This window comes from Lissotriton helveticus, chromosome 5_1 (genome assembly GCF_964261635.1).
Source record: "Lissotriton helveticus chromosome 5_1, aLisHel1.1, whole genome shotgun sequence".
Lineage (NCBI taxonomy): Eukaryota > Metazoa > Chordata > Amphibia > Caudata > Salamandridae > Lissotriton > Lissotriton helveticus.
The window spans coordinates 1,164,990,255-1,165,018,213 of record NC_136065.1 but is presented as its reverse complement, the minus strand read 5'-3'; the positions used below and the strand labels follow the sequence as shown (position 1 = coordinate 1,165,018,213).

The window sequence follows — 27,959 nt, the reverse complement described above, 5'->3', positions numbered from 1 at the left end:
ACAACCCATGGCTGGCATTTTTCTTTTGGCAACCGTACTTTATATTCCTTTTCATGAAAGGCATTCTCACACTACAGCAGTAAATGTAAATTTCAAATGTAAGGAATAGGCAGAGTGGGGGCCCAGGGCAGGTACTGGAACCAGAAAAAAACGAAGCCTCTGTAACCAGTTTACAAAGGTATGTTACTATGCAAATGGTCTCTGGCCTCGAGGCAGTTGCCTTCAACCTTGCTTCTGTGCCTGGAAGCTCAGGTCACTGTGATCTGCACCCACTGCACACACCTTTTAATTTATGGGGTAGGACTGTCATGAGGTAACTCACGGGTGTAACCAACCCCGGTGAGAGAGTGTAGTGCTGCCTGCGTGTACTACAGAGCTGATGGGGCCCCTGGAGGCTGAAAATGGGGGATGTTGGGGGCATAGCTGTCAAGGTTTCGGATTGCCATTTGTGACTGTTGTTGATGTATGTTGGATCCCCTTGTCAGTAATCTCTATGACATACACAGATAATTCAAATTTCCAATTAAAACTTTATGGACTTAATCGAAATGTGAAACTGAGTTTTCTTTGCCAGGAGGCAGTCACCGGAGCAATGTTAATTTTTGCAGACCCCTCAGTCAGAATACTGGAAATATATTGGGGACTCATTTTCACTGCAACACCGAGAACCTTCACATTCTACCACAGTCCCAACTCTGATTGGGTCTTACAGTTCCTCCCCTGTGGTGGCCACAGAGCCTTTCCCTTCTCAAGTAAGATGGCCACCATGTCTTTCTCAACAAAGATGATTCCTGTTTCACCTCTCTGGAGAATGGGTGTAGTCAAAAAATCCTTAATTCATGGAGCCATGCTACAAATTCTCCCCTCTTACTCAATGTGTTGTCAATAGCCAACAAAAAGGGGCCCTATATTCATGTCCTTAACTTTGCCTGCAAAAACTTTGATGCAGTGTCTGCATAATGAATGAAAGTTCTGAAAAGCAGGTGATGAGAGGGGGCAACTCTCCTTTTTGCCCTCACTCTCAGAGGGAAAAAATAAATCTTAACTCTGCAGCAGTGCCACCCTTCGCTACCTTTAATGCAACTTCAATGAGACTCGTTATAGTTCTTTCACTTTCTCATCATGTCAGAACTGGAGCATTTTCAATATTATATACAAGGAAGCATTAGATGCTGCTTATTTATCCTATGCAACTAATAACCACTGACAAAGCCATTAATACTGGCTTGTTCTATGTGTAATTGTACTTGTTGTAATATTTATCTGGAGGCAGTGACAGGTTTTTTTCTTCCCACTGAAAGCCCTGCTGTCAGGTCAGTATATAGGCCGTTTTTTTGGCTAGTTGTTGACCTGCCTTATGGTTAAGTGAGCCGGTTTTTACTGTTGATTTTTAAGATAATAAAGCAAACATTGCCTGCAGCAAACTCAAATCAGCGTAGTCCTTCCATTCCTTACAAAAAACGTATACAGCATGTGTTTACAAGTTAAAAACTGTACTAGTTTGCAAACATGGGACACGTCTCTAGCTAACTAACTCCCTAATGGGGGTCCCTTTTATTTTGATACAGAGGCCTATTTTCTGTCCCAGTCTGATGCTGCATGTTAGGCAGGGCCACTGGAATTATGTGATTGTGCGGTGGCTGCGATTTTTGCATAATTATGCATTTGATGCATTTGCCACATAATCCATCAGCTGCTGCATAATCTACAGATTTTAACAACAAAATTTATTTCTGTCTCAAACGGTTCAAAAGTTACTGAAAATGCAGCGACACGTCTTGCTGCATGTGGGAAGGCTCTTTGAAAAGATGGAATAGTCAACTTTCTGTTTCCCTCTGCTAATTTTGGGTGTTAAATTGGTACTAATGGGGTGCAACCAGTGCCCAAACAGTGTTACCAAGTTTAAAAATGGCATAAAAATTAAGTTATACTATTTTAAAATGTGCCGGATTGTGCCACACAATTTGCCTTTTCTTGCCACATAATTTACTCACCCTGCCACGCAATTTAACCCTCTCCTGCCACATAATTCCAGTGGTCCTGCTGTTAGGGTAATCCATGGCAGTAATTTTGTTTCTGTTTATCTTTGCCATGCTTTACTGAATCTTGCCTTCCCCAAGTGTGCTAGCTATTTACAGCATGTGTCTTTCTGTATTTGATTTCACAGCAAAGTACTCTTGGACGATGTATCCTTTGTACTGAGTCGCATCCAGGTTTTTATAACAGGCTACTGTTGAGACTTTGGATTTGAGGCTGCAGGCAGTACAACTTTCACACTGTGCCTGTCTGTGAGTCAAAAAGGTGTTCAGATTACATGACCATTCAAAATATGGCCTCTCTGCAGAGCACAAAGAGCAATGGTCCTGCACTGCAGTTGTGATTCTGTGCAAGTGTGTGACGGAGCTACTTATTGGTCAAAACAACAAAGTGAAAGTAAAATCATTTATTGTAGTTGCTCATTTAGCTTAAACTGCCAACAATCATTGACAAAACCCAGTCGCGGCCGGTATGAGTCGGCCGCGGCTGTGTTTTGTCAATGGTTGTTGGCTGTTAACTGTGGAGGCGGGGGTAGTTTTAATTTAGAGGGGAAAAAAATTACTTTCTTAGCCGGCCCGATCTGATTCCTCATCCTATCTGCTTAGGGGCCTCATATGTTCCTATGCTGCCTGGGCCCCACATATCCTAGGACCGGCCCTGCTCCTCGCCACCTCCCAAGTGTCACAGATATATCTATCCATAGTCTTTAGGGACCGGGCCCCCTCAAAAGTGACCCCTTCCTCCCGCACTGCAAGTGTTGCATCATCCCCCTGCTCCTAATGCATTTTCGTTGTTTACCAGCACGTATTCATGAACTGTAACCAACAGGACAGAGAGAGTCAAAGTCATGGAAAGCACATGCTCCAAAAAACCTTTAAGGCACAGGCCTACAGACCCCCGAGGTGCTCCGCAGTCAACACGTGCATTCACCCAGGGTAAGAGTCCTTTCGTGCAGTGCGCCACCATGAGAATGATACACACGCCATCCGGGAGGGTTTGTGAACTGCACAATTAGATTAGGGGCAGTGAGCCCATTTTACATATGTATTTTGCACTTTTTCTTGCTAGCTTCTACTTTCAGCTGTTCCCCTGATTGAATAGTCTGCAGTCCAGCACCCCATGAAAATGGTTTAAAGAGCCCCAGCAAATGGAACATATTTTATTTTCCAATTCAAGCTTACGTCGACATAGATGTTAATATTTAGGTGTGCTGTCTTTGGTGAATACACTAATTTATTTTAGTTACTGACCCTTCCATCAAAATTCTGCTCTACATATTTTCAAACTTCGGATGTGCATTTTTGTCCCTGATCCGAAACCGGCGCTAATGGATATATTTTTTACGCATAAACACATTTTCTTTCATCCAATAAGTAATTGTTAAATATAAAAAATGGTGAAAAACTGAAAGCTTATTTTATACCCCCTTCCAATCATTTGTGAATTGTGGATTTTGCTACTTGGAAAACCCAGCAGCTTAAAAAGAAGAGTATAACTTTGTCATGTCATGTGAAAAGGTCACCATCCTGCCCGCACCTCGAACAGACTTACCCTGGCTGAGGCGAGGCCTGGCCTGCAGCTTCAGAGCAGGCAGGCGCCAGCGGGGAGCAGAAGAGGGCAAGGCTAGCCAGGCAGCGGCCCGGGCCAGCCCTGCGCAATAATGATTTATTACAAGACGGGGGGGGGGCGTGCACACGTTAATAAATGAAGAAGATGCGTGCGCCACCATTTAGGCTGGCTGGCTCCCTGAGACTAGTGAGGTGGCCCCTGGAGCGATAGGGCCTGTGTTACGCCCCTTTCAAGTGCCCTCTGTGGAATGAAGCCCGGCTAGAAAACCGCACCAACAGGAACCTTCCTCTGGGGACTGAGGCTCAAACCAAGCAGGGCCCCAGGGCCACATGCAGAGTTCAGGCCAGGTGCAGAAGGGAGCTGCAAGCAGGAAATAAAATCACCAAATAATTGCAAGAATTTGCAAAGCCAGAAGGTTTCACCAATGCCAAATCTATTGGCTTTCTCCAATGTGTTTTACGTCGCACAGCAGTTCATCCGCTGTGCACCTGCGCTTTACCCCTCTCTACTATAAGTCAGGCTCTTCTGCCCCGGTCATGAAACAGCTCTCCCAACAACAACACCCCCGCCCCCCCCCTTCCACCACCACCACCTTTACAAACCCTACATGGTGCACGGCACGCGCTGCACGGAATTCATTAGGTGTGCTGCGATCATTGGGCTGTGCTTCGAAGCGCCAAGAAGCTGCAGGCCCCACCTGCAGCTCTGTTTACAGTATGCCTCTCCCTGCATTGGAACAGGGGCAGGTCATTTCACTTTTTTTGTTGCTGATTTATATAGTGCGAACTCGACCCAAAGGTTTTGGAGCGCTTTACCCAGGTACGTAACACAAGGACACTTTAATGAGCTTGTGCACGTCAATATGATTCTGGGAAAGGTTGCGTGCGTTGGCCACATACCCACTGTCAGCTGCTCGGGCAGAGATAACCATGCTTTCATGGCATAAACATGTAAATGTGGGGCACTGCGGGAGGCGAACATGTATAACTAAAAGTCGCCATCCCTCCTGTGACGGCTGTCTGCAGAAAAACACCCAGAGACGCTGAGCAAAGAGGAGCCATGGAGACGGGTACTCGTCTTTCCAAAAATGTTTTCCATCCCAAAACTTTCACCCCAGTCCCCCTGGCATCGTCGAATGCTTTGCACCTACATTTCGACTTGTTATGTGCGCAGCACCATCCGTGGGGGGTGCATGGGTACTGGGCACTGGGCACCACACACACAGCAGGAAGGGCTTCGGTGGCACCGGATGCCCTGGTTCAAATAAGGGGTTCAAGTGGAAATAAATCTGCATTTAGCAGCATTGAAGGTCCCGAGCCCTTCTTGCAAGGGATGAAACCGAGAGAACAGATGAATTTTGAGGCAGGGACTCACACCCAGGAAGGCCGTGGTTTAAATATATCAGCGAAAAAAATCGAGACAGGTCGGCGCAGCAGTCACGGTGGGAAACAAACTGAAGCCATGAATGATATTAAAGCAGCAGATAAGAGCAGGTATAGGTATCACCGTGACACGAACTATGGGCCTGATTCACAGAACTAATTTGCTACAAAATCCTAAACTTACTGCCATTTTGGTATTCACAGAATGCACTTACTCATTTTGGTATTCACAGAATGCACTTACTCATTTTGGTATTCACAGAATGCACTTACTCATTTTGAGTAACTTACTCACTTTTAGTAATTTACTCATTTTGGTATTCACAGAAGGCACTTACTCATTGAATACCAAAATGAGTAAGTGCATTCTGTGAATACCAAAATGGTAGTGAGTTTAGGATTTTGTAGTAGGTTCTGTGAATCGGGCCTTATTCTTTTAAATGACTGCTCGCCTCGCTAGCGCCTGGAGTCAGTCCTCACTCGGCTCCTACATTCAGTGTGTTAGTACACTTACAATCTACAGTGGGTTCATGTCAACAAAGAGGCGTCACTTGAGCTTGTGGCAGTAAAACACTAACCTCCAGCAAACTGTGTCTTAAAGAGCAAACTACTCAACTACGTCACAGTTTAAAAACAATATACGTTCTAGAAACATTAGCATACGCCTCTGATCTAAACGCATGCTTTGAACAGCTGTCAACAGATGTGCCCAGCTGGAGTTATTTCCTCACTCGCCTGACAAATGCGGTTTTGTGGTGGAAACTGGGGATGTCTGTGTGCGGGAGTGGGGCAGGTGAGGTCCTCAAATAAAGCCTTATGATAACCGAAGCTGATCATGGGTTTTTTCTTCATAACAAGGTCACCAAACTCTCTTTCTGTTGTAAAAACATGCTTTTTAAAGAAGGTCCAAACAACTGGCAGTAAACAGGAGAGTGAGACCCCGAAAGGGCTGCGAAGGCCTCATATTACAATTAACTCTGGGCTTAAGGGAGCTAGTAGGGCTCTCTGCTTTGTACTATGTGGACTGCTTGATTCACAGAAACAAAAGCCTCGCTGTCTTCAACCAAAATGACAGTAATATTTATTCCCCAGGCTTCAGTTGTGGTGGAAATTAAATTAAACTAGAGCGCCTACTCTGAAGCCTTCGAGGCTCAGTGGGAGGCTGTCGTGCAACTGGTGCTCATGTAAAGCGCCTCGATACTTCAGTGGAGTTAGTGCTATACAAGCGCATGCACTGGTATGGAGTGCGGGAGAAGGACTTAAAATAGGAGGAGAGGCAGGCCAAAGGCAGAGCTGCACACATAACATCCGTGACAAACGCTTGAGCACAAAGGAGTGCCATAAAAGACAAGGAAAAAGAGGCGTGGTGGGGGCGGGCACATAGAGGCAAGGAGGCACTACAGCTGCCGCCCTGCATGCCGCTGCTCACTCCCGCAGGCAAAACGCCATGGGAGTGAATCTTTCAAAAGAGGTGGGACATGCACCCATCTTTAGCCATTTGCAGGCTATGATAGGAAAATGCCTCACGCATAAGCCAACCCAATGCGTGGGGGTAGTCAGACCCACACAGAGTAGTTACAAGAAGCCTCGCAGAGCATCGCATGAGCGCTGCGCTAGGCTCGACCTAAAAAGTGACCATTAAACAAACATTGACAAAGGCAATAGGTCTGATCTTATCAATCTGTTTAGGTTGGTCTTGGAACTGTTTTGCACAAATTTATAAAATAATGCGAATATGGGTTCCTTTAAAATGCATGATTAAACCTTAAAGTGCCATCTTTAATTAAATACAACTGCTTTTACAGTTCCTAGAAAAGTTAGAAGTGTTGTATGAAGTGCCATATAATACAGCATGCTAATTTTAGATTTATTCTAATTCTGAAAATATACGCATAAATACATTTCTATTGCCAAGCATGCAGATACAGAGGAAAACCAAAAACAAATCCTGTATATAACACTATGGATACATAAAAATATATGCGCTTCAGGCTTTAACCGACTCTCCCAAGAATACAATAGTACGGATGCCAAACATAAGAAAACAGTCATAGAGGAGAAGCAGCCGATAAATATGACAACCAACTGCTTTATCACTTGTAAACCCCATTGGTAGATAGTGAACCATAAATGTAAATGCATGCATACTTTAAAGAGGTGAGAAAAATGAATAAAATATAATATTCTCACTAAGCATAGGAATATACTTTTGCTGAAGAAGCACCAATAAAGAATGCGACCATTGTCCATAATATAAGTATAAGGAGCGGCGAATAGTTGTTGTTAACACTGCTTAGAAATGGGAGAAGTATTGATGGGAGTCGAGTACAATAAAAGTGTTTATGTGCTTTTGTGATGAAGCGTTCTATGGCTACAGAGAAATTCATATGTGAACGTGCTCACATAAAAGAGTGCCACAAGTGTATGAAAACCTGTCAGTTAACAGAAATATATGTACTAAAGGCATTATCCCAAAAATTTCTAATAAAGATCATAATATCACTTTTCAGTGACCCAAACTTTAAAAAAAATATTGGGGATAATCATTGGTGACACTAATGAATAATGAAACAGTATTTGTCTAAAGCAGTTTTGGACATAAGAGCATATAAATATTTTGTTCATCAACACCCTCTGTTACAATCACCTCATTCGATGTCATAACACACGTACCAAATCACAATCTGCTTTGTCCATATTAAAAATTATGTATCTCCTGCGTCGATTAAAAAAAGAATGTGCATCAAAAGTCGTTATCTCATTGACTGAAAACCCTGCCACTAAAACAAATGCAGAAGGAGTGATTAGCACGTGTCAGTGTAAAGCACATATGCACAAAAACAACACACTAAGGGGGTCGATTACGATGCCGGTCGGACGCTCCGACCGACAGGGCAGCGGGAACAGGACCGACCGACAAAGAGTCGGAGGTCCCAGCTGCTGTATTACAAAGCAACCGCCAGCAAGGTGGTTGGAAACATGCTAATTACTATTACGGCTATTGCTGGCAAGAAATTGATAAATCTGCTTACACTGCAAAATAGAGAGCTTATATTTTCGCATCCTTACTAGATATCGGCCTGGAAATTGAACGGTCAGCTTTAAAAATGCCTAACTTTAAATTAATTTTAAAAAAGCATATCAAAGTGGAATCGGTTAAATTGGATAAAATTGCTTTAACTGAAAAAAACTATGCATGGTACGTGATCAATTCATATCAATCCCCGCGTGTTCAGCCATATTTAAATGTCTTCTTTTCTGTGAAGTTTAAAAAAATGTTTCTAAGGCTACGTATGGGTATAAACCCAACAAAGGAGGGCACTCGTTCTTGGATTAAACAGTGGCTGGACTCTAATTGTAGATTCTGCGGTTGGCCACAGGAAACTCTTGTACATATAGTATATGTATGCCCAAGGTTGACTAATCTTAGACGTTTTTTTCTGAGACATTATTTTCTGATAAGTGGTGTGAGATCTGCTCGACAGGCATTAATCATGTCATTGTCTGGTGAATCGGTTCCACTACTATGTCAATTGGTAAAATTTTTAATGGCAGTAGATACATGTTTAATATAGGGTAGATCCCCTCTAATTTTATGACCTTGGTGCTATTGATTTTAATGATTTTCAATCTTGATTAAAATAATATTTTTTGTTACGATGGTATTCATTTGAAATGTAATATCAGCGGGGTTACCATCGCAGCAAACTGATGCACTTTTTGCACTTTAGATCATTCAAAAGGATGGGAAATTAATGTTTAGTGGTCGATAATATATCCTTGTGATATCTATGGAAAAGTATGTAAAGCACACCGTCACTTTAATCTGTATTATGTAATTCAAGATGTAAGGTGGCTAGATTTGGGCTTATTAACAAGGTTTTAAACTGTATATATGGGATTGTTTTTTGTATCATGTGAAGAGAAGATCTCTTGTTTTAAAATGTAATTGTGTTTTTCTTGGTGAATTATGATGCTGTGATTGCAATGATTTTAAGTAATCAAGCAATAAAGATTATATATATATATATATATATATATATATATATATATATATATATATATATATACTATTACGGCATTTGCTGACCGTTGGAAAAGGGCTGCAGCACAATAGCAAAGGGTATGTTTACAAACATCCATGCACCATGTGGCAGGCACCATGCTCTTCCTGCCTAGGGTGCATGGATGCTTGGGGATGGGGCACCTGTGCCTCACAGCGGAGGCCGCAGAGTGACCGGGGACCTGCTAGGGTCCCTCAAAGTAAGTTTCCGACTGCCTTGCAACAGCAGTTGGACTGCCATTGAAAGGCTGTCTGAAAGGGATATCGTAATCCCTACGCTCTCATTGTAGGGAATTACATTCTGACCGACGGTCGGGCGGGCTTCTTGATGATCTCTGTTAGTCATTGTTAGTAATGGTTTTGTGTTTATGTAATTTGCTAAATTTTATTTTACTTCTGCTTCATGAAATTGCATAAGTCAACCTGCTCACTTAGGGCCTTGGGTGAGGAACCATGCTGTAGACATACATAAATGGCATCTACTCAGTCATTTGGGCTGTTTCACAACATTTCCCAACTTCTCATTGGTCCTTCGATAGGACTACATGGACGACTATGAAGAAAAGAGAGGAAAAGGCAGCTTCCCGGCTATGATCACTCCGGCTTATCAACATGCCAAGAAAGCCTATGACTTGGCCAGTGATGTGAGTATCAAAAATGTATTTATTCTACTTTTTTTATCATCAATTTAATGTAGTTTTCCAGTGCCACATTTTCAGTGTTAGAGGGTCCGAAAGAATGGCCATATGGACATATTATGTATTTGTGTAGGGAAAACAACAACAATTTCTGCTTCTAAATCAGAACAAGAATAGTTGGTTGTTGGGGTCGCATACATAGGTGGTATGGCTCCACCGAAAATGACATCTTCCCCATCCATCCTAACCACTACAGTGTGACTGGCAGCCATAAACTAGACTGTTAGTGATGTGAGATGAAACATAGCTCAGCATGACTTTCTACAACCACAACAATACTGTTAGCCTTTTTTCTGTGGTCTTTTGCCTGATGCACCAGTGGGAATGTGTATATTTAAACTTTAAACCATATCATCTTTAGTAAGCAAGAGAATCACCGGTTACTCTAAAGATTTCAAAAAGAGGAATTCCCTGAATCTCAGCACTAGAATTCACCATTTTCTGGGCAGAGCAACTCACTGTCCCAAGGGGATGTGGAACATCGGCTAGGGAGTGAGCTTCTGCAATGGTAAAACCAATTCAACTACTAATGCATTGAGGATGCTTTATTGCCCTGTTCCTCCAAGGCAAAAATTATCACACCTCTTAGAAGTACAAGCCCCTCCAAATAGAGAAGAGCCATGCATAGATAGAGAATGCAGATATTTCTTCCTGCTAGAAGAAGGGAATGGAAAGCATAGGCAAGGGAAATGTTCTTTCCCAATGAAGCAGTGATGCCTCTTTTTGCAAATAACCCATATTCTGCCTAAAAGACCTTGTCATTTAAAAATCATTAAAAGGGACCAACACATTGCAGGCCCTAACTTTTTATTTGTCATACGTTTAATCGGTAAAAGAAAATACAATCAATACCAACAAAAAAACTCATTACAATCAATAGCACTCTCACCCATTCCCCTCTACAATAGCCAATATGCTGTCGTATTTTATTTAATTCTGTATCATATATTGTTACTGGACACTTTGCACGTCTGAACAATTAAACTGCTTCTACACGATTAAGAAGATATTGTTGTAGCTGTTGCCAAATATCCTTGAGCCTTGTTGTCCTCGGTAATAATTCTGAGTATGTCTCGAGTTGTTCATTACAATATATGAGATTTTTCAGCTTTTCCTGCTGGGAACGGGTCAGTCCTCCACTTCTCATGCCACCAATAATGCCGCAGCGATGAATTTCTACATATGCTCAGTGTCTGTTTTACATGATAGTTTAGTAAACATTTGATAGGATCCAATGTAATACTGCAATGTCGTTTCACCTATCTTAATCATTTTCTGCCAATATTGCTATATTTCAGCGCAGCCCTACGCCAAATGTAAAACGCCAGCTCCCTCCCCTCCACACCACGTACATCGATTTTTAGCTCTCATCCCCCTTTTCATCAGGTTTGATGCATGATATATCCTGTGTAAAATTATACATTTATAACATGTAAGCGAATGCTAGGGAATACTTCCCCTTTCTGTGCACAGCACTATTTCCACATTTCCTCTGAAATTGGAGTGTCCAATTCTAAATTCTAATTGTGATTTAGAAGCAGATAGCAGAACCAGGGCCTCTATCTGGACTGTGATGCTTTAGGCTCATCCTGGTACATATAGAATAAGACTTAACATACTGCACACAGCCTGTAACATAGGAACTTCACCATCAGACTGCAGCTGGCTGATACACTGCCTGCACTGTGTTGCCTGTGAAAACCACTCCAGAGAGTTAGGATCCCAGTGTGTGTAACTTCAGCTCCATGAGTAACTGACGTGGTTTGTCCTCCCCATGGCGGTAAATTTAGGGTGATGCACCAGTGAGAGATCTAGCACGTAAAGGACACTTAAGTGAGCCCTGTCTTTAATTTTATGCCATTCATGTACTGTATATTTTACTGTATCGATCACCCACTCTCTATATGGCATTGCTGAGGTAGCATGGCTATTAGTGGGACCTGCGATACTCTCTCTCATTCGATCGCCAGGTGTGACAGTTGTGGGGTAGTGCCAACGCTGCTCATATTGTGCACATAAATAATACAGCTCCATATCAGGTGCTGGAAAGCAGCCTTGATCGTATGGCGAGGCGAACATCTCTCACTTCAACCCTGGCTGCTTGCCCGCCCATGCCAATTTAACAAGCAGTGATCAAAGGAGTTAAATACATTGTTGATTTAATATCAGCAGGATATTGTTAAATATGTAAAGGAACCTTGGCAGGACTACCATCTTCATTATTACATATTCTGGCAGCCAGCAATAGCGGTATCGAAACTGAGATTCTAATTTAGTCAATGCTTTTTACTAATTTTCCCTGATAATAGCCTCACCATCTCTAGTAGCGCAAACTCCTAGATATCATCTGTGGCCCGCTCCAATGGGTATGCTCCATTACAGCAACCCATGGTATGTGTCACAAGAGGGTTTACAGACTTTTACCAATTTATTTGTAACCCAGAGGAAAGTTCAAAGCATACATATTCTCTAATAATAGGAGATACAGTCTCTTTGGAGTTTTGCCATACATTACCATATTTTCTGCGTTAAGTGAAATGAGCAATTTCTACAAAACAAATTGCTTTATATAAATGATGTTGTAAGCGACACTCCAGAGTCTCTAATGCCAGGGCAGGGACAATGACATGCCTTTCCTATGCTTTGCTTCTATGTAATTGGGTCTGATGTCATATCATTAGCATATATCCTTGCTCTGAAACTACTGTATGACAGCTGTATCCATTGCGTGAACAGGTTGGGTATCCCCATTCATTGTAATAGGAAAAAAAGCTAGTTACACTCCAAGGAGTTGAATGCATTGGCAGCATCCAACAGTACCCCGACAGCCTCCAAGTCTGAGTTCAGTTGATGTAATAACGCAAAAATGGTGTGTAAATTATGTGCGCGAGAATAAATGGCTGACTGATCTTGTGACATCAGGTCCCTCATAATCAGCAACAGCTGATTAGCTAGTATTTTAGTTAAAATGTTTACATCTAAGTAAGGGCCGTGGCCTGTATGAGTTGCAATGCTGCTGTTTCTTACCAGACTGAACGATAGACTATAAGGGCTTTTCTCATAGTTTTAAGAACTCTCACTTTTCTCTTGCCTCATTGTAGACTTGTAGAAAATGAAATGCGGTGCTATAATGTGGGCGTATGTGTTGTAGAATTAATTTGCCAGGCCATCTAAGCCTGGAGCTTTTCAGCTCAGGAGCTCTTTAATTGTGTCCATAATCTCTTTTGCTGTAATAGATTGCACCAGGAATTGTTGATGTCCGTTTCCCAGCCATACCAATGCAATGCCTTTTAAATACTCAGTGAGATGAGTTTCTCTAATTTGGGTCTTTGAGATATAGAGATTTTCATAGTAGGACTGAAATATATGGAATATGTTTTCTTTTATGTGGTGCATGCTACCATCTGTAGCTTCTATTCACCTACGGATGTGTCAGATTGTCTGCCAATGATTTGCACGGCCCTTATCCCTCTCCGTATCCATGGACAGTAGCTTTTCTTTAGAGGAGTTTTATCTCCTTGTCCACTATTTCATTGTATACCAATATTTTCAGTTTAATGTCTGACCACCTGGCCTCCGTCAAATTTGCAATTTGCTACTGTTCCAGATGGGTTAGAGATTGTTTTGGAGGTTTTACAGATGGTCTATTAGTGTCTTCAGTATACCTTTTTGTTTAGGCATGCACATCCCTCTAATAACAACTTTAAATGCTGCAGACACAGTACATTTGTCCAGCACTGTTTCGTCATTATTCTGGAAGTACTCTATAATGTGTTCTCTGATTTCCTCCCTAAATACAGTTTCAGTAAGCGAGCTTGAATTTAAGGGCCATTTGATGGGTTGGCTGGGTCCTAGAGTGATTTCAAAGTGCAACAGTACTGATGAGTCGTCAGGATGAGTTTGCCCCTAACTTTTCCCTACTACAAGCACGGGGGACTACCACCAAGAAGGCCACATTCAGTGACAAAAGTGTTTGGTTCACAGAGGCCAAAGACTTCAAAGGGATACACTTAAGGACACCAGAGAACTAGCGGCCCTTTCGACGAGCGAAGGAAGTGAGCTAGCAAAGTCACATCTGAAACCAAGGGTCAGTAAAAAAACTTTAGTAGCATCCCGATAACCCAAGCTGGCCCAGGGATTGCAAAAACCCAGAATGGCTCAGAGTAGAAACACAGATACAGGTCAAGTGTAAGCAGTCTGACTGAAATGCACAACCTACAGGAGATATGGGTTATTTGGCACTCCACTTTTGAAACACACCTGAGTACCAACATAAAGTTTAAAAGTGGAGGGATGGTGGTACAGTGAGCACACCGCAGGGCAAAGAGGGGAAGGGAGCAGAAATAGTCTTCAGATACCCAAAGAGAGACTTTACGAGTGAAACCATGAACATGTGACTAAAAGGGGCCCAGTACTGTCAGCCACGTGCAAAAGCATAATCACCAAAGTTGAGCTTTGTTTGAAGCGGCAACAGGTCTAGGTATGGAACAGCAAATCCCTTGAAGACCTCTTGGAAATGTCTGGGGCTTGGGGACAAATCCTGGAAAGACCATGCTGAACAGACTTTTCCCAAATCACTGATGTGAGCAGAGGTGAATAGGAGATGGCCTTCTGCCCAAGTGTCCAGCTGAATATCTACCAACACAAAAGATCTGGAGCAAACCCGCCCTGTCTGTTGATCTAAATGGTCAAAAACATACTGCTCGGCTACACCACCATAGCATTATTTTTCAGGTGTGACTGAAAAAGCAGCAGAGCCGTCAGGTTTACTAACAGTTCACTCCAGTTCAAAGACCTTTAGTCCTCCGTCTGGGACCGCATCTGGGCTTAGTCGTCAACCCTTCCCAGAGCTGCCTGAAACTGAATGCAGTGACATCCATGGTCATAATTATTGACTCCTGGATAAAGCAGGAGTCATTTATACAGTGAGGACGAATTCAACCACCACTGGAGCTGTAGATACACAGTGATCTTGGAGATGGGACAGGAGAGGCAGATGATGTAAAGGAGCCCAGGGGAATGTGAACACACATGAAGCCATGTACCTTGAGCAAAAGATGCCCTTGGTCAGCTGGTAACCCATCAGGGTCAAGTAAAGGAGAAGCTTCATCATAGTGACGGGACAGAATGTAGACTTGAGGCCAAATGGAAGAATCCCTGAACTGATGTGCACTTTATGATGCTAGCATCCATTGGGATGTAGATGTACACATTGAGGCAGTCAATCGTTGCCATAGAATAGATGGACCACACTCACAGATTGACCCTCTTTTGAGTAATTAATATTCAAAACTCCTCTAATGTTAAGTACCAGGAATATTATGAAGAAACCCCTTATTCCCAAATTTCGGGCGGCTAAGAGAACATTTCGGCGGGGCTAATTCTTCAAGCAATAGGCAGAGTGGAGCTGCAGGGGCTCTAAGAAGGGATGAAAAAACAACAAAGCCTCATTATCAAGCAAATGGTCTTTTAAAGAGCTGTACAGTACTCGGTGCGGCTGTGTGTGTGCCTGGGACGATGTCTCAGTCGGGCTGACACACACGACGGGGGGGGCTGAAGCCCTTTGAGCCCAACGGGCATTGCGCGCCTGCACCTCGACATACCAGCTCCTGCAAGAGCTTTTGACCCATGATATCTTCAGGCAGCACAAACGCAAAACGAGAGGAAGCAGCAAAAGTATCTGAGGGCTATTAAATCAAAAGTAGATTACCAATTCATTTTCAACTGATAATGAATCCCTGTGCATCCTTTCCCAGGTACTACACCAAGAGATACACTAGCTGGACTGAGGGATGCTGCTTTCCAACATAACTTGAGTTAGCAATCACACTGCTTCCTAAGGTTCTCATCTCCGTTACAGGGGAATAAAGTTGGATGCTGATGCCAGCCAAGGATGAGCAGGGCTTGCATTACCAGCATCTTTCTGGAAATGTCCCGAGGTGTCATTCTCCTCATAAGTGATGTCTGGGACAAGGAAAAGGGATGTTAAGATAATGAAGGCAGGGCAGTCAATGAGAACGCTGGTGTGTGGAGTGCAGATTAGAAATACTGCCATGATGTGGCTAAGGTAACGTGTACTCTAATTTTATGATGACTTACCAACCATACACGTCATACAACATCGCAAGGTTCACCTATGACACAATCACCGTTATCCTATATTCTCTGTTCTCACATTGAGCCCAGCTGCAGGAACCCTTTATTCCTGAATTTGAAGTCTGTGCTTTAGTGGCTTTTCAGCTGAAAACTGGAACCTGGCTCAGGATCTCTAATTGTTCATGTCATATTCCTGCCTTGCAGATAAAATACAGAAAAGACTTTCTGTCGATGAAAGGACCAGCTCAGTATCATCACTTGGGAACAGAAGACAATTTGGTCCTAAAACAAGCCCAGAATGTGAAGAAGCTTGCCAGTGAGGTAAGAGTCGACAAGTCCTTAAGCATTTCCTTTCCGCATTTAGAAATCATTCACCGCTTCGCATCTTGTGCTGTAATAACCTGTGAAACAGATTGCTGTTGAAATGCCTTAAGTAGACTGTGGGTTGATGTACACAACGGTTGATAGTTGCACACTGAGAAGGATGCAGCAGAGAGAAGGGATGCAAAAGATGTTGTATTCAACAAACTACAAGAAAGTTGTTGATTTGGAGGGTGGAGTGAAGCAGATAATGCAGTGCAGGAAATAACCTTACAGCCCTTTCTCAAGAGCTTTCCTTATTAATTTTGTATGACTTTTACCATGGCTTGCTGTGCATATCACGGGCATCATTTTATATGGCATCATGAACAAACCAGACACGCTGTGCAATCAAACCACGAGTCATATCTAAGATTATTGTTTAAAATTATGTAACACAAATTCAACCAATTGGCATACTTCTACCAAGGCAATGTCAACTCCTGTAGAGTCTACAGAACCATCAGCTACCAAATACAGAAATGTATCTGTTTCTAACGAAAATCAGCCTACTCAGTTGTATGTTCTCACGATTCCACTTCAGAACTCTGTCCATCACAATTGATCGTGCCCATTCAAGCACCACTGGCGGTATTCAATCACATTAGACATAGTAGTCCCCTTTGAAGCTAATGTTATAAACATGTACTTTCTTCTCTCATGAACCTCCTCCCAAACATTCAGATCGGCAAACCACTCTACGTTTTAAGCAACCCACTTTCTACCAGGAAAAGTTTCCAAACATTTGCCCTAAATGTCCTGTAGTGGGCTGTTGCGGTACTCTACAGCACTTGCCTCTTCCGCCAAACAAAAATCAGTACACAGCATCTTTCCTATCACGCCTTTAATTCACCTTTCTCAAATAGAACCAAGTATGAAGCCCCCTGAATCTCTTGCACGCACAACGCGGCACTAAAGCCACAGAGTTGGCAAAAAAACTCTCAACTCAACTAGACTCCACCTGCATTACACTGCAATGAATCCCATATCCATTCAACTAACGTTACCTCAAATGCACCATCGCTTGCACAACATCGCATCATACCTTTTTGCCTTGTCTGCAAGTGCTTCTTTGAAAACAATCTACATGGGCAGGTAATGCAAATGACACAGCAAGGGCAAAGTCCTACGCAACACAGATCTGTCCACACAACACGTCACAGAGATCTTGAACAGGGTCAGATTCGGTTGGATTGAAATCTCAAATGTCCATAAATGACAGCAAGATTAAGAGATACCTGCAATGCCATATTTGTGAGAGAAAGCAGGATACAGCTTCTGATAATATAACAAATGTTCTCTTCACAAGCAAAGCCATACAAAGTGGACACCATTCTCTCAACTAAATCGTCAGCACCCTCGGCCACTATACAGTTTTGGCACTGACCCTCCTACAGAACCAAAGAGTTACCACGAAATAATGTGGAGGATCTCTGACCTCTTCCAATGAAGGGATGTATCCCATTATTGACAAACATGTAAAGTAGGCAAGAGTTGGAGCAGTTGGATGCCTTTTATATTGTTGTGGAAATGTACGACGTAATTTCCAATCTGCTTTACGATTTAATAGTTTAGTTACATTTTACAGTGTTTCAATTTAAGTATTTTATTAAATCAATACAGCAATATCAGCCTCACCATCACAGCCGATCCTCAAATCATAGTTTGAAAGACATGCACAGCGACTTTGCAGTCATGTACATCACCATCCCCTAAAAAAAGCATTGAGCGGGTAGCAAACCAGGGGGTATTGCAGGCCAGTTGGCATATTCTTAGCTTTCCAAAGACAATCTCTTTAAGTGGGTGTTGCTATTGGAAATTGAAAAATCAGTGTCACAGATGCACTGGGAGTTTTTTTCCCAGCACTTGGGAGCATTCGTTTTTCCTCTGTCCAGTACAGCCATGTTGTACATGGCGTTCGGAACCATAAAAACAATGGCTGACATGGCATCAGAAGGGCTGTCCAAGTGGGGTGGGCGTTCCAATGTCATGTCAGCCGGAGAATGTTATGATGAAAGCATGTTTCAAATGGCAGCGTCACCTTCCCTCATCAAAGCAAGGTGGGGTTACCAAGAGCTGGATGGATTCATCAGTTTTTTTTATCCAGTCCTTGTGTTGTGACATTGTTTCCTTTTCTAATTCCTGTGTTTGTCAGGTGAGTGACCCACTACCTTTCAAGTTTTTTAACCAACAATTGACTGATGGACAACTTTGCTCTTAGCAATTGACAATTCCTGTCTTCTAGTGGTTCTGTCCTTCTTTCAGGTGGAATACAAGAAGGATATGGAGCGCAGCAAAGGCCACAGTATCAACTACTGTGAGACCCCGCAGTTCCAGAACGCCAGCAAGGTCTCAAAATTCACCAGCGATGTAAGTACCATCATACCATGCAGTTCCCCAACAGCTTAACTCCCTTGAGCTGCAGCCATGGTCTAGAGTGTGGGTTAATAGGTTTGCTTCAGATCAGTTTCTGTAGCCAGATAAGGACAGTGGCAAACACCCTACTGGCTGAAGGTTGGCAATTGTATCCGTGCATACAATGTGCTATTTCCTTGTGAATGATGACGTACCCCTCATCACATATAGCAGTATTTTCTCTACAGTTTCTCTCCTAGCCTGGCGGCCACCCTTTACAAAGGCCATATCAAAGAAATTAGCCCTCCCATGCAGTTATATATATTTTATGCGTAAAGGTTTCAAACCCCCCAAATTATCAAATGATTAATAATAATAGTATTAAAAATATGCTATAAAAATAAGGGCCAACCCATGCTTAGCTGCCCATGGGAGGTGAGGAACAGAACCGGAGCACATGCTGCTGGTATGGCTGGTAACCCAGGCTGCTCACAGCTGAATGAATCTCATGAAGCATGCCTCCGCCTCACTCTCATCAATGGTAATTAATAGCATTTTACACCCTTTATGGCATAAATGGATCAAGCGCATTGTGCTCTGGCTAGGGATAAATACCTTTATTTATAATTGATGCACATAAAAACAGCATGGATACACCATGAATGCAGATGTGCAATGTAATATGCAATTTATTACCATTGTTGGGATGCCTCTCTTCTGTGGGGAGGGGCATCTTGACCCACTGCATACTTCACCTCGTGGGAATCATGTCCCCTTCCCACAATCCTGTACACACCTTTGAACGCATCTCAACCTATTGTGCTACATCAAAGAGAATTCATTTTCTTGGAAAATGAAGCATTACATTTGAATGCCCACTAGTGATGCCAATTTCTGACGAGGCCGTATTAAATCTATAATTTTTACAAGCATGTAAAAGCAATCAGATTTAAATATTCCTGTCAATGGGATTTACATTTTCCAAGGGAAATCCTATGCCACTTTAAAAACAAGCATTTACAATGCAATAGGTCTCGCATTCGCAAAAGCTAGAGCTACTGGCATTGTAAATGACAAACTTTTTATTTATGTGTTGGTTTTGAAACCAAATAAATAAATGGCATTGTCATTTACAATGCCAATAGCTTAATTTCTCGCAAATGCAAGACCTATTGCATTTGCAATGCAATAGGTCTTGTATTTACGCGAGTTTGAGCTATTGACATTGCAAATAACAATGCGTTTTATTTATGTTTCAAAAACCAAAACATAAATTAAAGGTCTCTCACACTGCTGTCTCTCACACACTGTTGTCTCTCTTACACACACTGCTGTCTCTCACACTGCTGTCTGTCTCACACTGCTGCCTCTCTCACACTGCTGTCTCTCTCACACCATGCTCTCCCTAGAACACACACACTGCTGTCTCTCTCACACACACTGCTGTCTCTCACAAACACTGCTGTTTCTCACACACTGCTGTCTTTCTTACACAGAATGCTGTCTCTCACACTGCCGGTGTGGGATGTGGGTTTCTAGCTCATATCTGGAGGGTGGGCGCTGCTGCGTTTCATGGGTATTTTTTTTTACATACTCACCAGGGCATTAGTGGTAGCTTCAGAAGCTTTTGTTTTGGGGGGAGTGTGGTTGGGAGTCAGAGCTCAGCCCAAAGCCCCGACCCCTCTTCATGACCTTGTGCCCTCATGCCTCGTAAACGCAATTGGCTTATGATTTTGTCCCTTCATAGACACATCCCCTATAAGATCCCCCCCATTGTGAAATGTAACTGCAAGTTGGCATGCCTGGGCAGTAATTTTGTGGCAGTCAATGGATCACTGCAAAAATGCAGCGTATAATTCATTAATTTTCTAGTCTGCTGCAGGCAGAAAGCGGTTCATGCAAATACTGAGATTTTGCACCTGATTCACATTTGCATACTACGCCTAAGAAAAAGAAAATAATTGCCCACGCAAACTGAGCCACACACACACAGAGCCACACACACACACACACACAGCCACACACACAGAGCCACACACACATACACACACAGCCATACACACACACACAGAGCCACACACACACAGAGCCACACACACAGAGCCACACACACACACACACAGAGCCACACACACACAGGGAGCCACACACACAGAGCCACACACACACAGAGAAACACACACACACACAGAGCCACACACACAGAGCCACACACACAGAGCCACACACACACACAGAGCCACACACACAGAGCCACACACACACACACACACACAGAGCCACACACACAGCCACACACACACACACACAGAGCCACACACAGAGAGCCACACACACACAGAGCCACACACACAGAGAGCAACACACACACATAGAGCCACACACACACACAGAGCCACACACACACAGAGCCACACACACACAGAGAGCCACACACACACACACACACACACACACACACACACACACACACAGCCACACACACACACACACACACACAGAGCTGAACAGACACTCACACACACAGCCACACACACAGAGCTACACAAAGAGCCACACACAGAGTCACACACACACACACACACACACACATGCACACACACACAACTAAACTTACAGTGCAGCCTAACACGCTAATCTCCTTTACTTGGCACATGTTAACGTGTTTCTATGCTCATCTGCTCGTATTCCCCTAAACTTTATCTCACTCACACCACGCACTTCAAACGCATCTTTCAATGTGGAACCTCTTCATTGCCAAATATATGACTATGAGCAATAAATAAAACAGCAGATGAGAAAATGCCTTGGCTTCGGACCAGGGCTGGATGGGGCCCGAGGCATATCTGCAAAGGCTTGTCTGAAATACTCAAGCAGCCTGTCAAATAGTCAGTGAGCAGTTTACTAATCACATGCTCGAAAAACAAACATGACCAGTGCAGGCACGAACAGCGAAAAAAAAACAATATGGAAACCTGCCAAGAAGTGTGGAGGTGCCCCAAAAACAAATACAGACAAGTACACTACAGTTTTAAGGGCCTGAGGCTTTTTGTGCAAGAGCATCACTCCACAGGGCGTTACCATCAAGAAACGCGCGCACCCTCTCACTGCCAGATACCAAGGCGCTTACTTATACTTGCAACTCGGGAGGTCTGCACAGAAATACGCAATTGTTACTTTAAGCACCTGAGAAGAGGAAACGCTGATTTAAATTGATGCATATATCCAACTACAAAGGAAAGGAAGCCAAACTATGTCAACATAACGTGTTATTAAGCAGCGTAGGAAATATTACATATTTATTTAGCGGAGGCAGCACATGTCTGCACGTTGTCCCGTTGCACAGGGCAGGCTGCAGTTCCTATCAAGATGTCCAGATTAAACACCAGATAATACAGGTCACTGCACAGCAATAGAGCGCTTTTGGTGCTATCTTACCCTTGATGCTCTGCTGGCACTGCGGTTCAGTCAACTGAATTTTTTTTAAAAGGCAGGAAAAGGTTAAGACTAAATCAGTGCTGCGTGCTAGGCCACAATAATACGGCCACTTGATGGAAGGACGCTTAATGACTGCTTCCCAGAAATGCATCATTAGAGCTGCAGCAGCACCAGCCGAAAACAGCTCTAGCAGCGGGGACTGCTCTGGCAGGTCGCTTCCGAGAAGACAAACAAGTAACCTGAGACTGGAGCGTTTTTTTTTGTTGCATCTCGCTTTCACTTTAAAGTGAAAGCCAGATGCAAAAATAAACACACCGCGGAGCTTGTCTTTATGGGGCCATGTGTTTAAACACATGGCCCCATAAAGATATGAATCCTTTTACGGCAGAAGGAAGTCAGACGAGCGCGTACAAGTGGGCCGTCGGTGAAAGAGAAAAGTGTACGTCACACCTTACCTCTTTCCCAATGGCTGGCCACCGTTTAGCATAAGCGGTGCCGCCGGTTAATGGGAAAGAGGGCCGGGACTCAAAGCCCGCTAGTCAAAGGTACTAAAAAACATAAAATCTCGACTGCGCATGTGCACAGCCTACGCTAGCGAGCCCTAAAAAAACAAATGAGTTCCTGTTCATTTTGTTGCATGACATCCTGCCCATCCCTGCCACCAGTCTTTATCTCTGTTTACCCCTCTCTTCTGTCCCCTTTCTTTTTCTCTCTCTTTCACTCTCGATCTCTATTTTTCTCTTTTTAGTTCTCTCGCTCTTTCTAGAGCTTTACATGGTTTCGTTTTGCAATTTTACTTTTGCTTTCATTTTTTAAGATAAATAAATAGTGAATATTCTATGGAAAATGCTTGAACCGCTAGAAAGCGTGCCTTGATATATAATTGTTATTAGGAGGTAAAGTGATGGGATCCACTTTCTTATCAGTTTTGTTTCTCCCCGCAGCTGAAATACAAAGAAAACTACCAAAACAAAATGAAAGGCCATTATCAAGGCATGGGCATGGACAAGCGCATGCTGCATGCCATGAAGGTGGGCAGCCTGGCTAGCAATGTAAGTACTCCATGCATTTAGCAGATTACTTGAATTATTGTTTGTAGGACAGTGCAGGCCCCTGGGACCAAGCAACCAAAAAACATATTACTATATTTAAAATACAGATATATACTTATGTATAGTTAGCAGGCAGTATTTAGAACAAACAATAATGCATGCCTCTGAGGCCAAACAGCCCTCAAGTCATATTACTATAAGCACAATAGAAAAATATGTAGAGTTACCACAACATTATTTATAACATAAATAATGCACAGTGTTGATTAAAACGTGGCAAGTAGAAGCTTGCAGTTTTTTAGTTGCAAAAAAGCATAGGCTCTAAGACACTCTGCCCTCATTCGCAAAGCTATTTGTGGATGTAAGTCCGATCTTAGGAGTGTAACAGGACTTTTATAATTGACAGATGTTGGTTTCACACACCTAAAATCATTTGCTGCCAAAGATATTTCCACCGCTTCCCACCCCGGAAATCGCTGGAGGTTTACTCCTGTCAGTGGCAGGAGTAAATCCCTTTCCAAAGTGGGAAGTGAACATCCACTCCTCTACAAACTGATCGAGTGTAGGCAAAGTGGTTTCTATATGGGGCGGGGTGGGGGGTATATTCCCTGTGGACAAATACATGAAAAAATTGAGTAAGTGCCTTCGGAATTGCTATGGTGTTCACACATCAAAACATTTTACATAACATCATAAGTGGGCCCCATAGTGCTAGAATACATCAGACTCCAATGAAAGGCTGGGACTAAAAACATTGAGACAGACTCTGTGCAATGGCATGTGTTATTTTACTTCTTTCCTGCATGAGGCCCGTTCACATACTCTCTGCATGCACCCATGCAACCCAAGGGCAGGCTTGCCCGAGTGTTTAAATAAAGGGGCTCAGGACCACTCGGGGTCTTGGCCCAGTGACATAATCCAGTGTGTGTGTTGTTATTTAAGTTGGCCTAAGCCTGTGTCCTGGTTCAATGTTGGCTAGTGTCCTGACTCCCACAGACACTACACTGGCAACGAGGCGGGTCTCTCCCACGCCCCGTCGTGTCCCTATCTGAAATGCTCCCTTGTGCTCACAGCCGGCTGCTGCCACCGCAGTCCCGCCACTTGTGCTGGAAGCGGGTGCCCACCCTGCGAGACTCTGACTGCCCGGAGCGGAGATACGTTGGCGTGCGTCTCCACGGCATGTGCACCCCCACCTCATCCATCGCTGCTGGCTGTTGTCTTCGGCGTGCGGAGCGGCGCCACGAGGTGAAGCCCGCCCTGCTCGCGTGTGCGTGAGCCACCCTGGCCCGCTGCCATGTTGCCTGTGCCCTCGCGCCTATGCCCCGCTGCATCTCGGCCCGGCCGTGCTCTCACTGTCACGTGGTAGAGAAGGCGGGTGAAGTCACATGCTGCTCATGGTGTGTCTGTCACCTGGCTGCATGTTCGCCCTGCGTGGACGTGCTACTCACCCACATAAGCCCTCCAACCAGCAGCCCTACCACTATTAGACACAACAGCCCATCAAGGCCCAGGGGGAGAGGGCCTGCACTGCAGTACCACAAAAAAAACAACAGGAAACAAAGAAAGAAGTCCACACGCCACCCTGCACCTTGGTTCTCTGTGGAAGGGACTTACCCCCAGTGTGAGTACACACACCTGGGCTGGTCAAGCCACCCAGCAGGCCCATAAATGCTCAGAGGCTCCCCGGCTCCACACCAGCAGCTAGAGCGCGACCTCATGATGTGTGCACCAAAGACACACCCACGTGTGCCTGCCCTACACGCCACAGACCAGCGAGAGATCCTCTCTCACACTGCCAGTCGGCGTCACCAGTCATTACTGCCTCAACACCTCACTAAGCAGGCCCGCAGTAGAGGATGAGTGTTCAAGGTGGCAGCGCTCCCCTGTGGTACCACCGCCACCCCCTCAGCGGGTAGACCCACCAGCCCATGCTCTGCCTGGCCCGGTCTTTGCCATGATGAGACTGCCTGAAGAGATCAAATCTAACAATGAGCCGCTGTTCCAAGGTAGAGACTTCTAAGAATACGTGGCCTCCAGAGGCATTCAACACCAAAAGATCACACCACAGTGGCCCCAGGCGAATGGAAAGGTGGAGCGGTTCATGCGTACGATGAACCGGGCAGAGCAGTGCCTCTCACAGTTTCTCAGTGCCTATCGTCAAACCCTGCACCGCACCACCCAGTGTGTGCCAGCTCACCTAGTGTTTTGAAGAGCGCCAAGAGACAGTGTTCCTGCAGACTCATCGTGGAGTCCCCCAGCGCTGGATCAAGGTGCAGCCCAGGCCAGAAGAAAAGTGTCTAATGACAAGGCGAGCAAAGCTTGAAGAGCCCAGTCAATGAACATCCATGTTGGGGACCGAGTTGTTGTGAAGGACCATCACCCCAGCTGGAAGTATCGCACCCCATATGAGCCCAAAGTGTGTTTTGCTGTTAACCCTTTGTGGGAAGGGTATGCCCAGATCTGGGTCCCGTGCTCACTAAGCCACTGGAGTCAAGCTATCCTGGCTGAAGACGGCTGATGTAATTTTGTCTCAGATTGCATTTGTGAATCGGGCCAGATAAGTTCAGACGGCAGTCTGAACTTCAGACCCAGATGCTGATCTAGAATCTGGAGCCAATCTCAAGTGTCTCATTATGAAATCACAAAGGCACAGTCCATGTTGTGGAAGGATTCACCGGCAATGCCTTTTCCTCGGTGTCAAGATTTTTGGCCTCTTGAGGTCCTGTTCATTTAAATTCAGATGCGATCCAGGAACTTTAGAATGTTTCACATGACGAGAATGAGGAGGAGGAGGAGACAATGAATGTTTAACACCTAACTATACTGATGCTGCACTGCAATTAGACCTTCAAAATGCTAGTGGCCCTGATACCTCACCAGAAATGGAATTGAAATTATCTTTGGGGTCACCATTAAGGTGTCTTGTCCATTTGCAGTATGGGTTCATAGAGGTGTTGGAACTACAGTTGTCAAATTTAGAAACTAAAGCTAATTTGCTTACAGACACCTTGAAACCCTGCCATTCAACTTCAGAGCCTCTGCTGCTTTTCAATGAAACCCTATTAGAATCCCTGACAGATGGATGGTAGAACCATGTTAGCGCCGCTGGTAAGTTGTCATGTTTCAAATGCACCACAGGCCAGCACCAAGAGATCAGTCCTGTATGACACAACTCCCCACACTGCAAAGCCTCATAGTTCCGGCTTCCCTTTGGCCTCTTCTGACAGAGAATGGAAGCACCTACTGGAGAGGTGTGGCGCCGCGGCCAGGGCGACTGACGCTGGAATCTGGGGACCACGGTTCGATCCCCGGCTCCGGCGGCAGGTTAGCCCAGCACCATGTGACTCTGGGCAATAGCTCGCTTAATCTTCCCGACGGCCCCCAGCGCCTAGAGACCCTTACGGGTGATTGTGCGCTTTACAAATGTGGACTTTACTTTCACCTAGATGCTCTTGTTTGACAATGCACTCTGAATGTTGTCTGTATGTTGGGGAGATACACTCATTTCCTCTTAAATATGGTGAGCATGACTTGCCCACCCTCCTGGAGAAAGTCTGAAATATTTTCACCCAGGTGGTTCACAATAGACAGGATGCAACCAAGTACCTTTTACGGACTGTCTGGACACCATATTGGATGTGTTTGGGGCACATTTTGTGGTATTTCTATGCCATACTTTGATGCATGCCATAGGTATACCCCGGGACGTGCAGGCATCCCTTGTGGATATTACTTTTGATGGCTGCAGGTTGTTCAGAGATAAGGCGGATTCAGCTTTGCAGCGATTCCTATATAGCCATGCATCAGCCTGCTTCTTGAGCTTGTTGTCCACGGCTGCCCAGTTCCATCACAAATACTGGAAATTCAGGGGCTACCCTTGGGTTCTAGCTTACCACCTAGCAATCTCAGCCCATTCAGAACCCTTACAGCGTGTTCGAGGCTGCAGTAGGAGTGCTGGTTTCAGAGGACAGTGCCAGTCATTATCTTCCTCTTGTCTAGTCCTTACCAACACACTACAGCTCTAATTTCCTCTTTTTACCGGCCCAACAGCTGTGTCATTACCTTAGACCAGTGGGCTCTGCAGGTTGTTCTGCATTGTTATGTGCTTCCCTTTTTTTGGATTCCCCTCCAGTTCCTCCTATTTTGACTCAGACTTTAGCAGAACAAGGTCATATCCTCATCAAGGAGATTCAGTCATTGCTAGCCAAAGGGGCAATAGAAAGTGTCCATGGGAAGGAGTGGGGAAAATTATAATACTACTGCTCTTTCTTGGTGCCCTGTTAGATTTTATGCATTTGGTTCTTGAATACCTTCTTGTGGAAAGACAAACCAGGTCTTCTCTACTCTAGATCCTGGGCATTGAAAGGTGCCCTTAGACACGTACAACACATACATTCATGTACGCAACTTGCAATCATACAGATCTTTATGCTTTGCTGTAGGGAAGGGACACCTTTAGAGCACCGACCTGCCCTTCAGCCTCACTTTGATATTAAAGAAGGTGATAGGGGTGGACACAGACCATCTTTGAAAGTTGGGGTGAACGTATTCTTGTACCTTGATAGCTGGCTGTTGAAAGCTGTCTTAGCAGACTCAGTCGCAGGCCACAAATGAGCGACCATTTCACTATTGTCTTTCTCAGGGTTCTCAATCAACAAGCTGAAAGCCCACCTTTAGCCAATGAGTAAATTCCTTTTCTAGGGGTCATTCTGGACATAGAGGTGTTCATATCTTTTCTGTCCCGACAGAAAGTCCAGCATATTCAACATATGATCCTGATGTTTAGGTCCTAAGTTCTGGCCTTGATGGTTGTCTGTGTAAGTTACCAATAATGATGCGTTTTTTGACAGGGCTTACATATATGTTTCCTCCTGTCCATTTTACTATACCACGTTTGGACCCTAATTTG

The 27,959-nt window shown here is 44.2% G+C and overlaps 1 protein-coding gene across 1 annotated transcript in view; it reads left to right on the top strand.

Moving 5' to 3' along the window:
* The window catches only part of NRAP (nebulin related anchoring protein), a 417,859-nt gene that overhangs the window by 129,013 nt on the left and 260,887 nt on the right, over positions 1 to 27,959 (top strand). The window contains exons 10-13 of the mRNA XM_078643841.1: positions 9,591 to 9,695; positions 16,050 to 16,166; positions 18,471 to 18,575; positions 22,943 to 23,050. Of these exons, the coding sequence (XP_078499967.1) occupies positions 9,591 to 9,695; positions 16,050 to 16,166; positions 18,471 to 18,575; positions 22,943 to 23,050 (435 nt within the window). The remainder of the gene's footprint in view (positions 1 to 9,590; positions 9,696 to 16,049; positions 16,167 to 18,470; positions 18,576 to 22,942; positions 23,051 to 27,959) is intronic.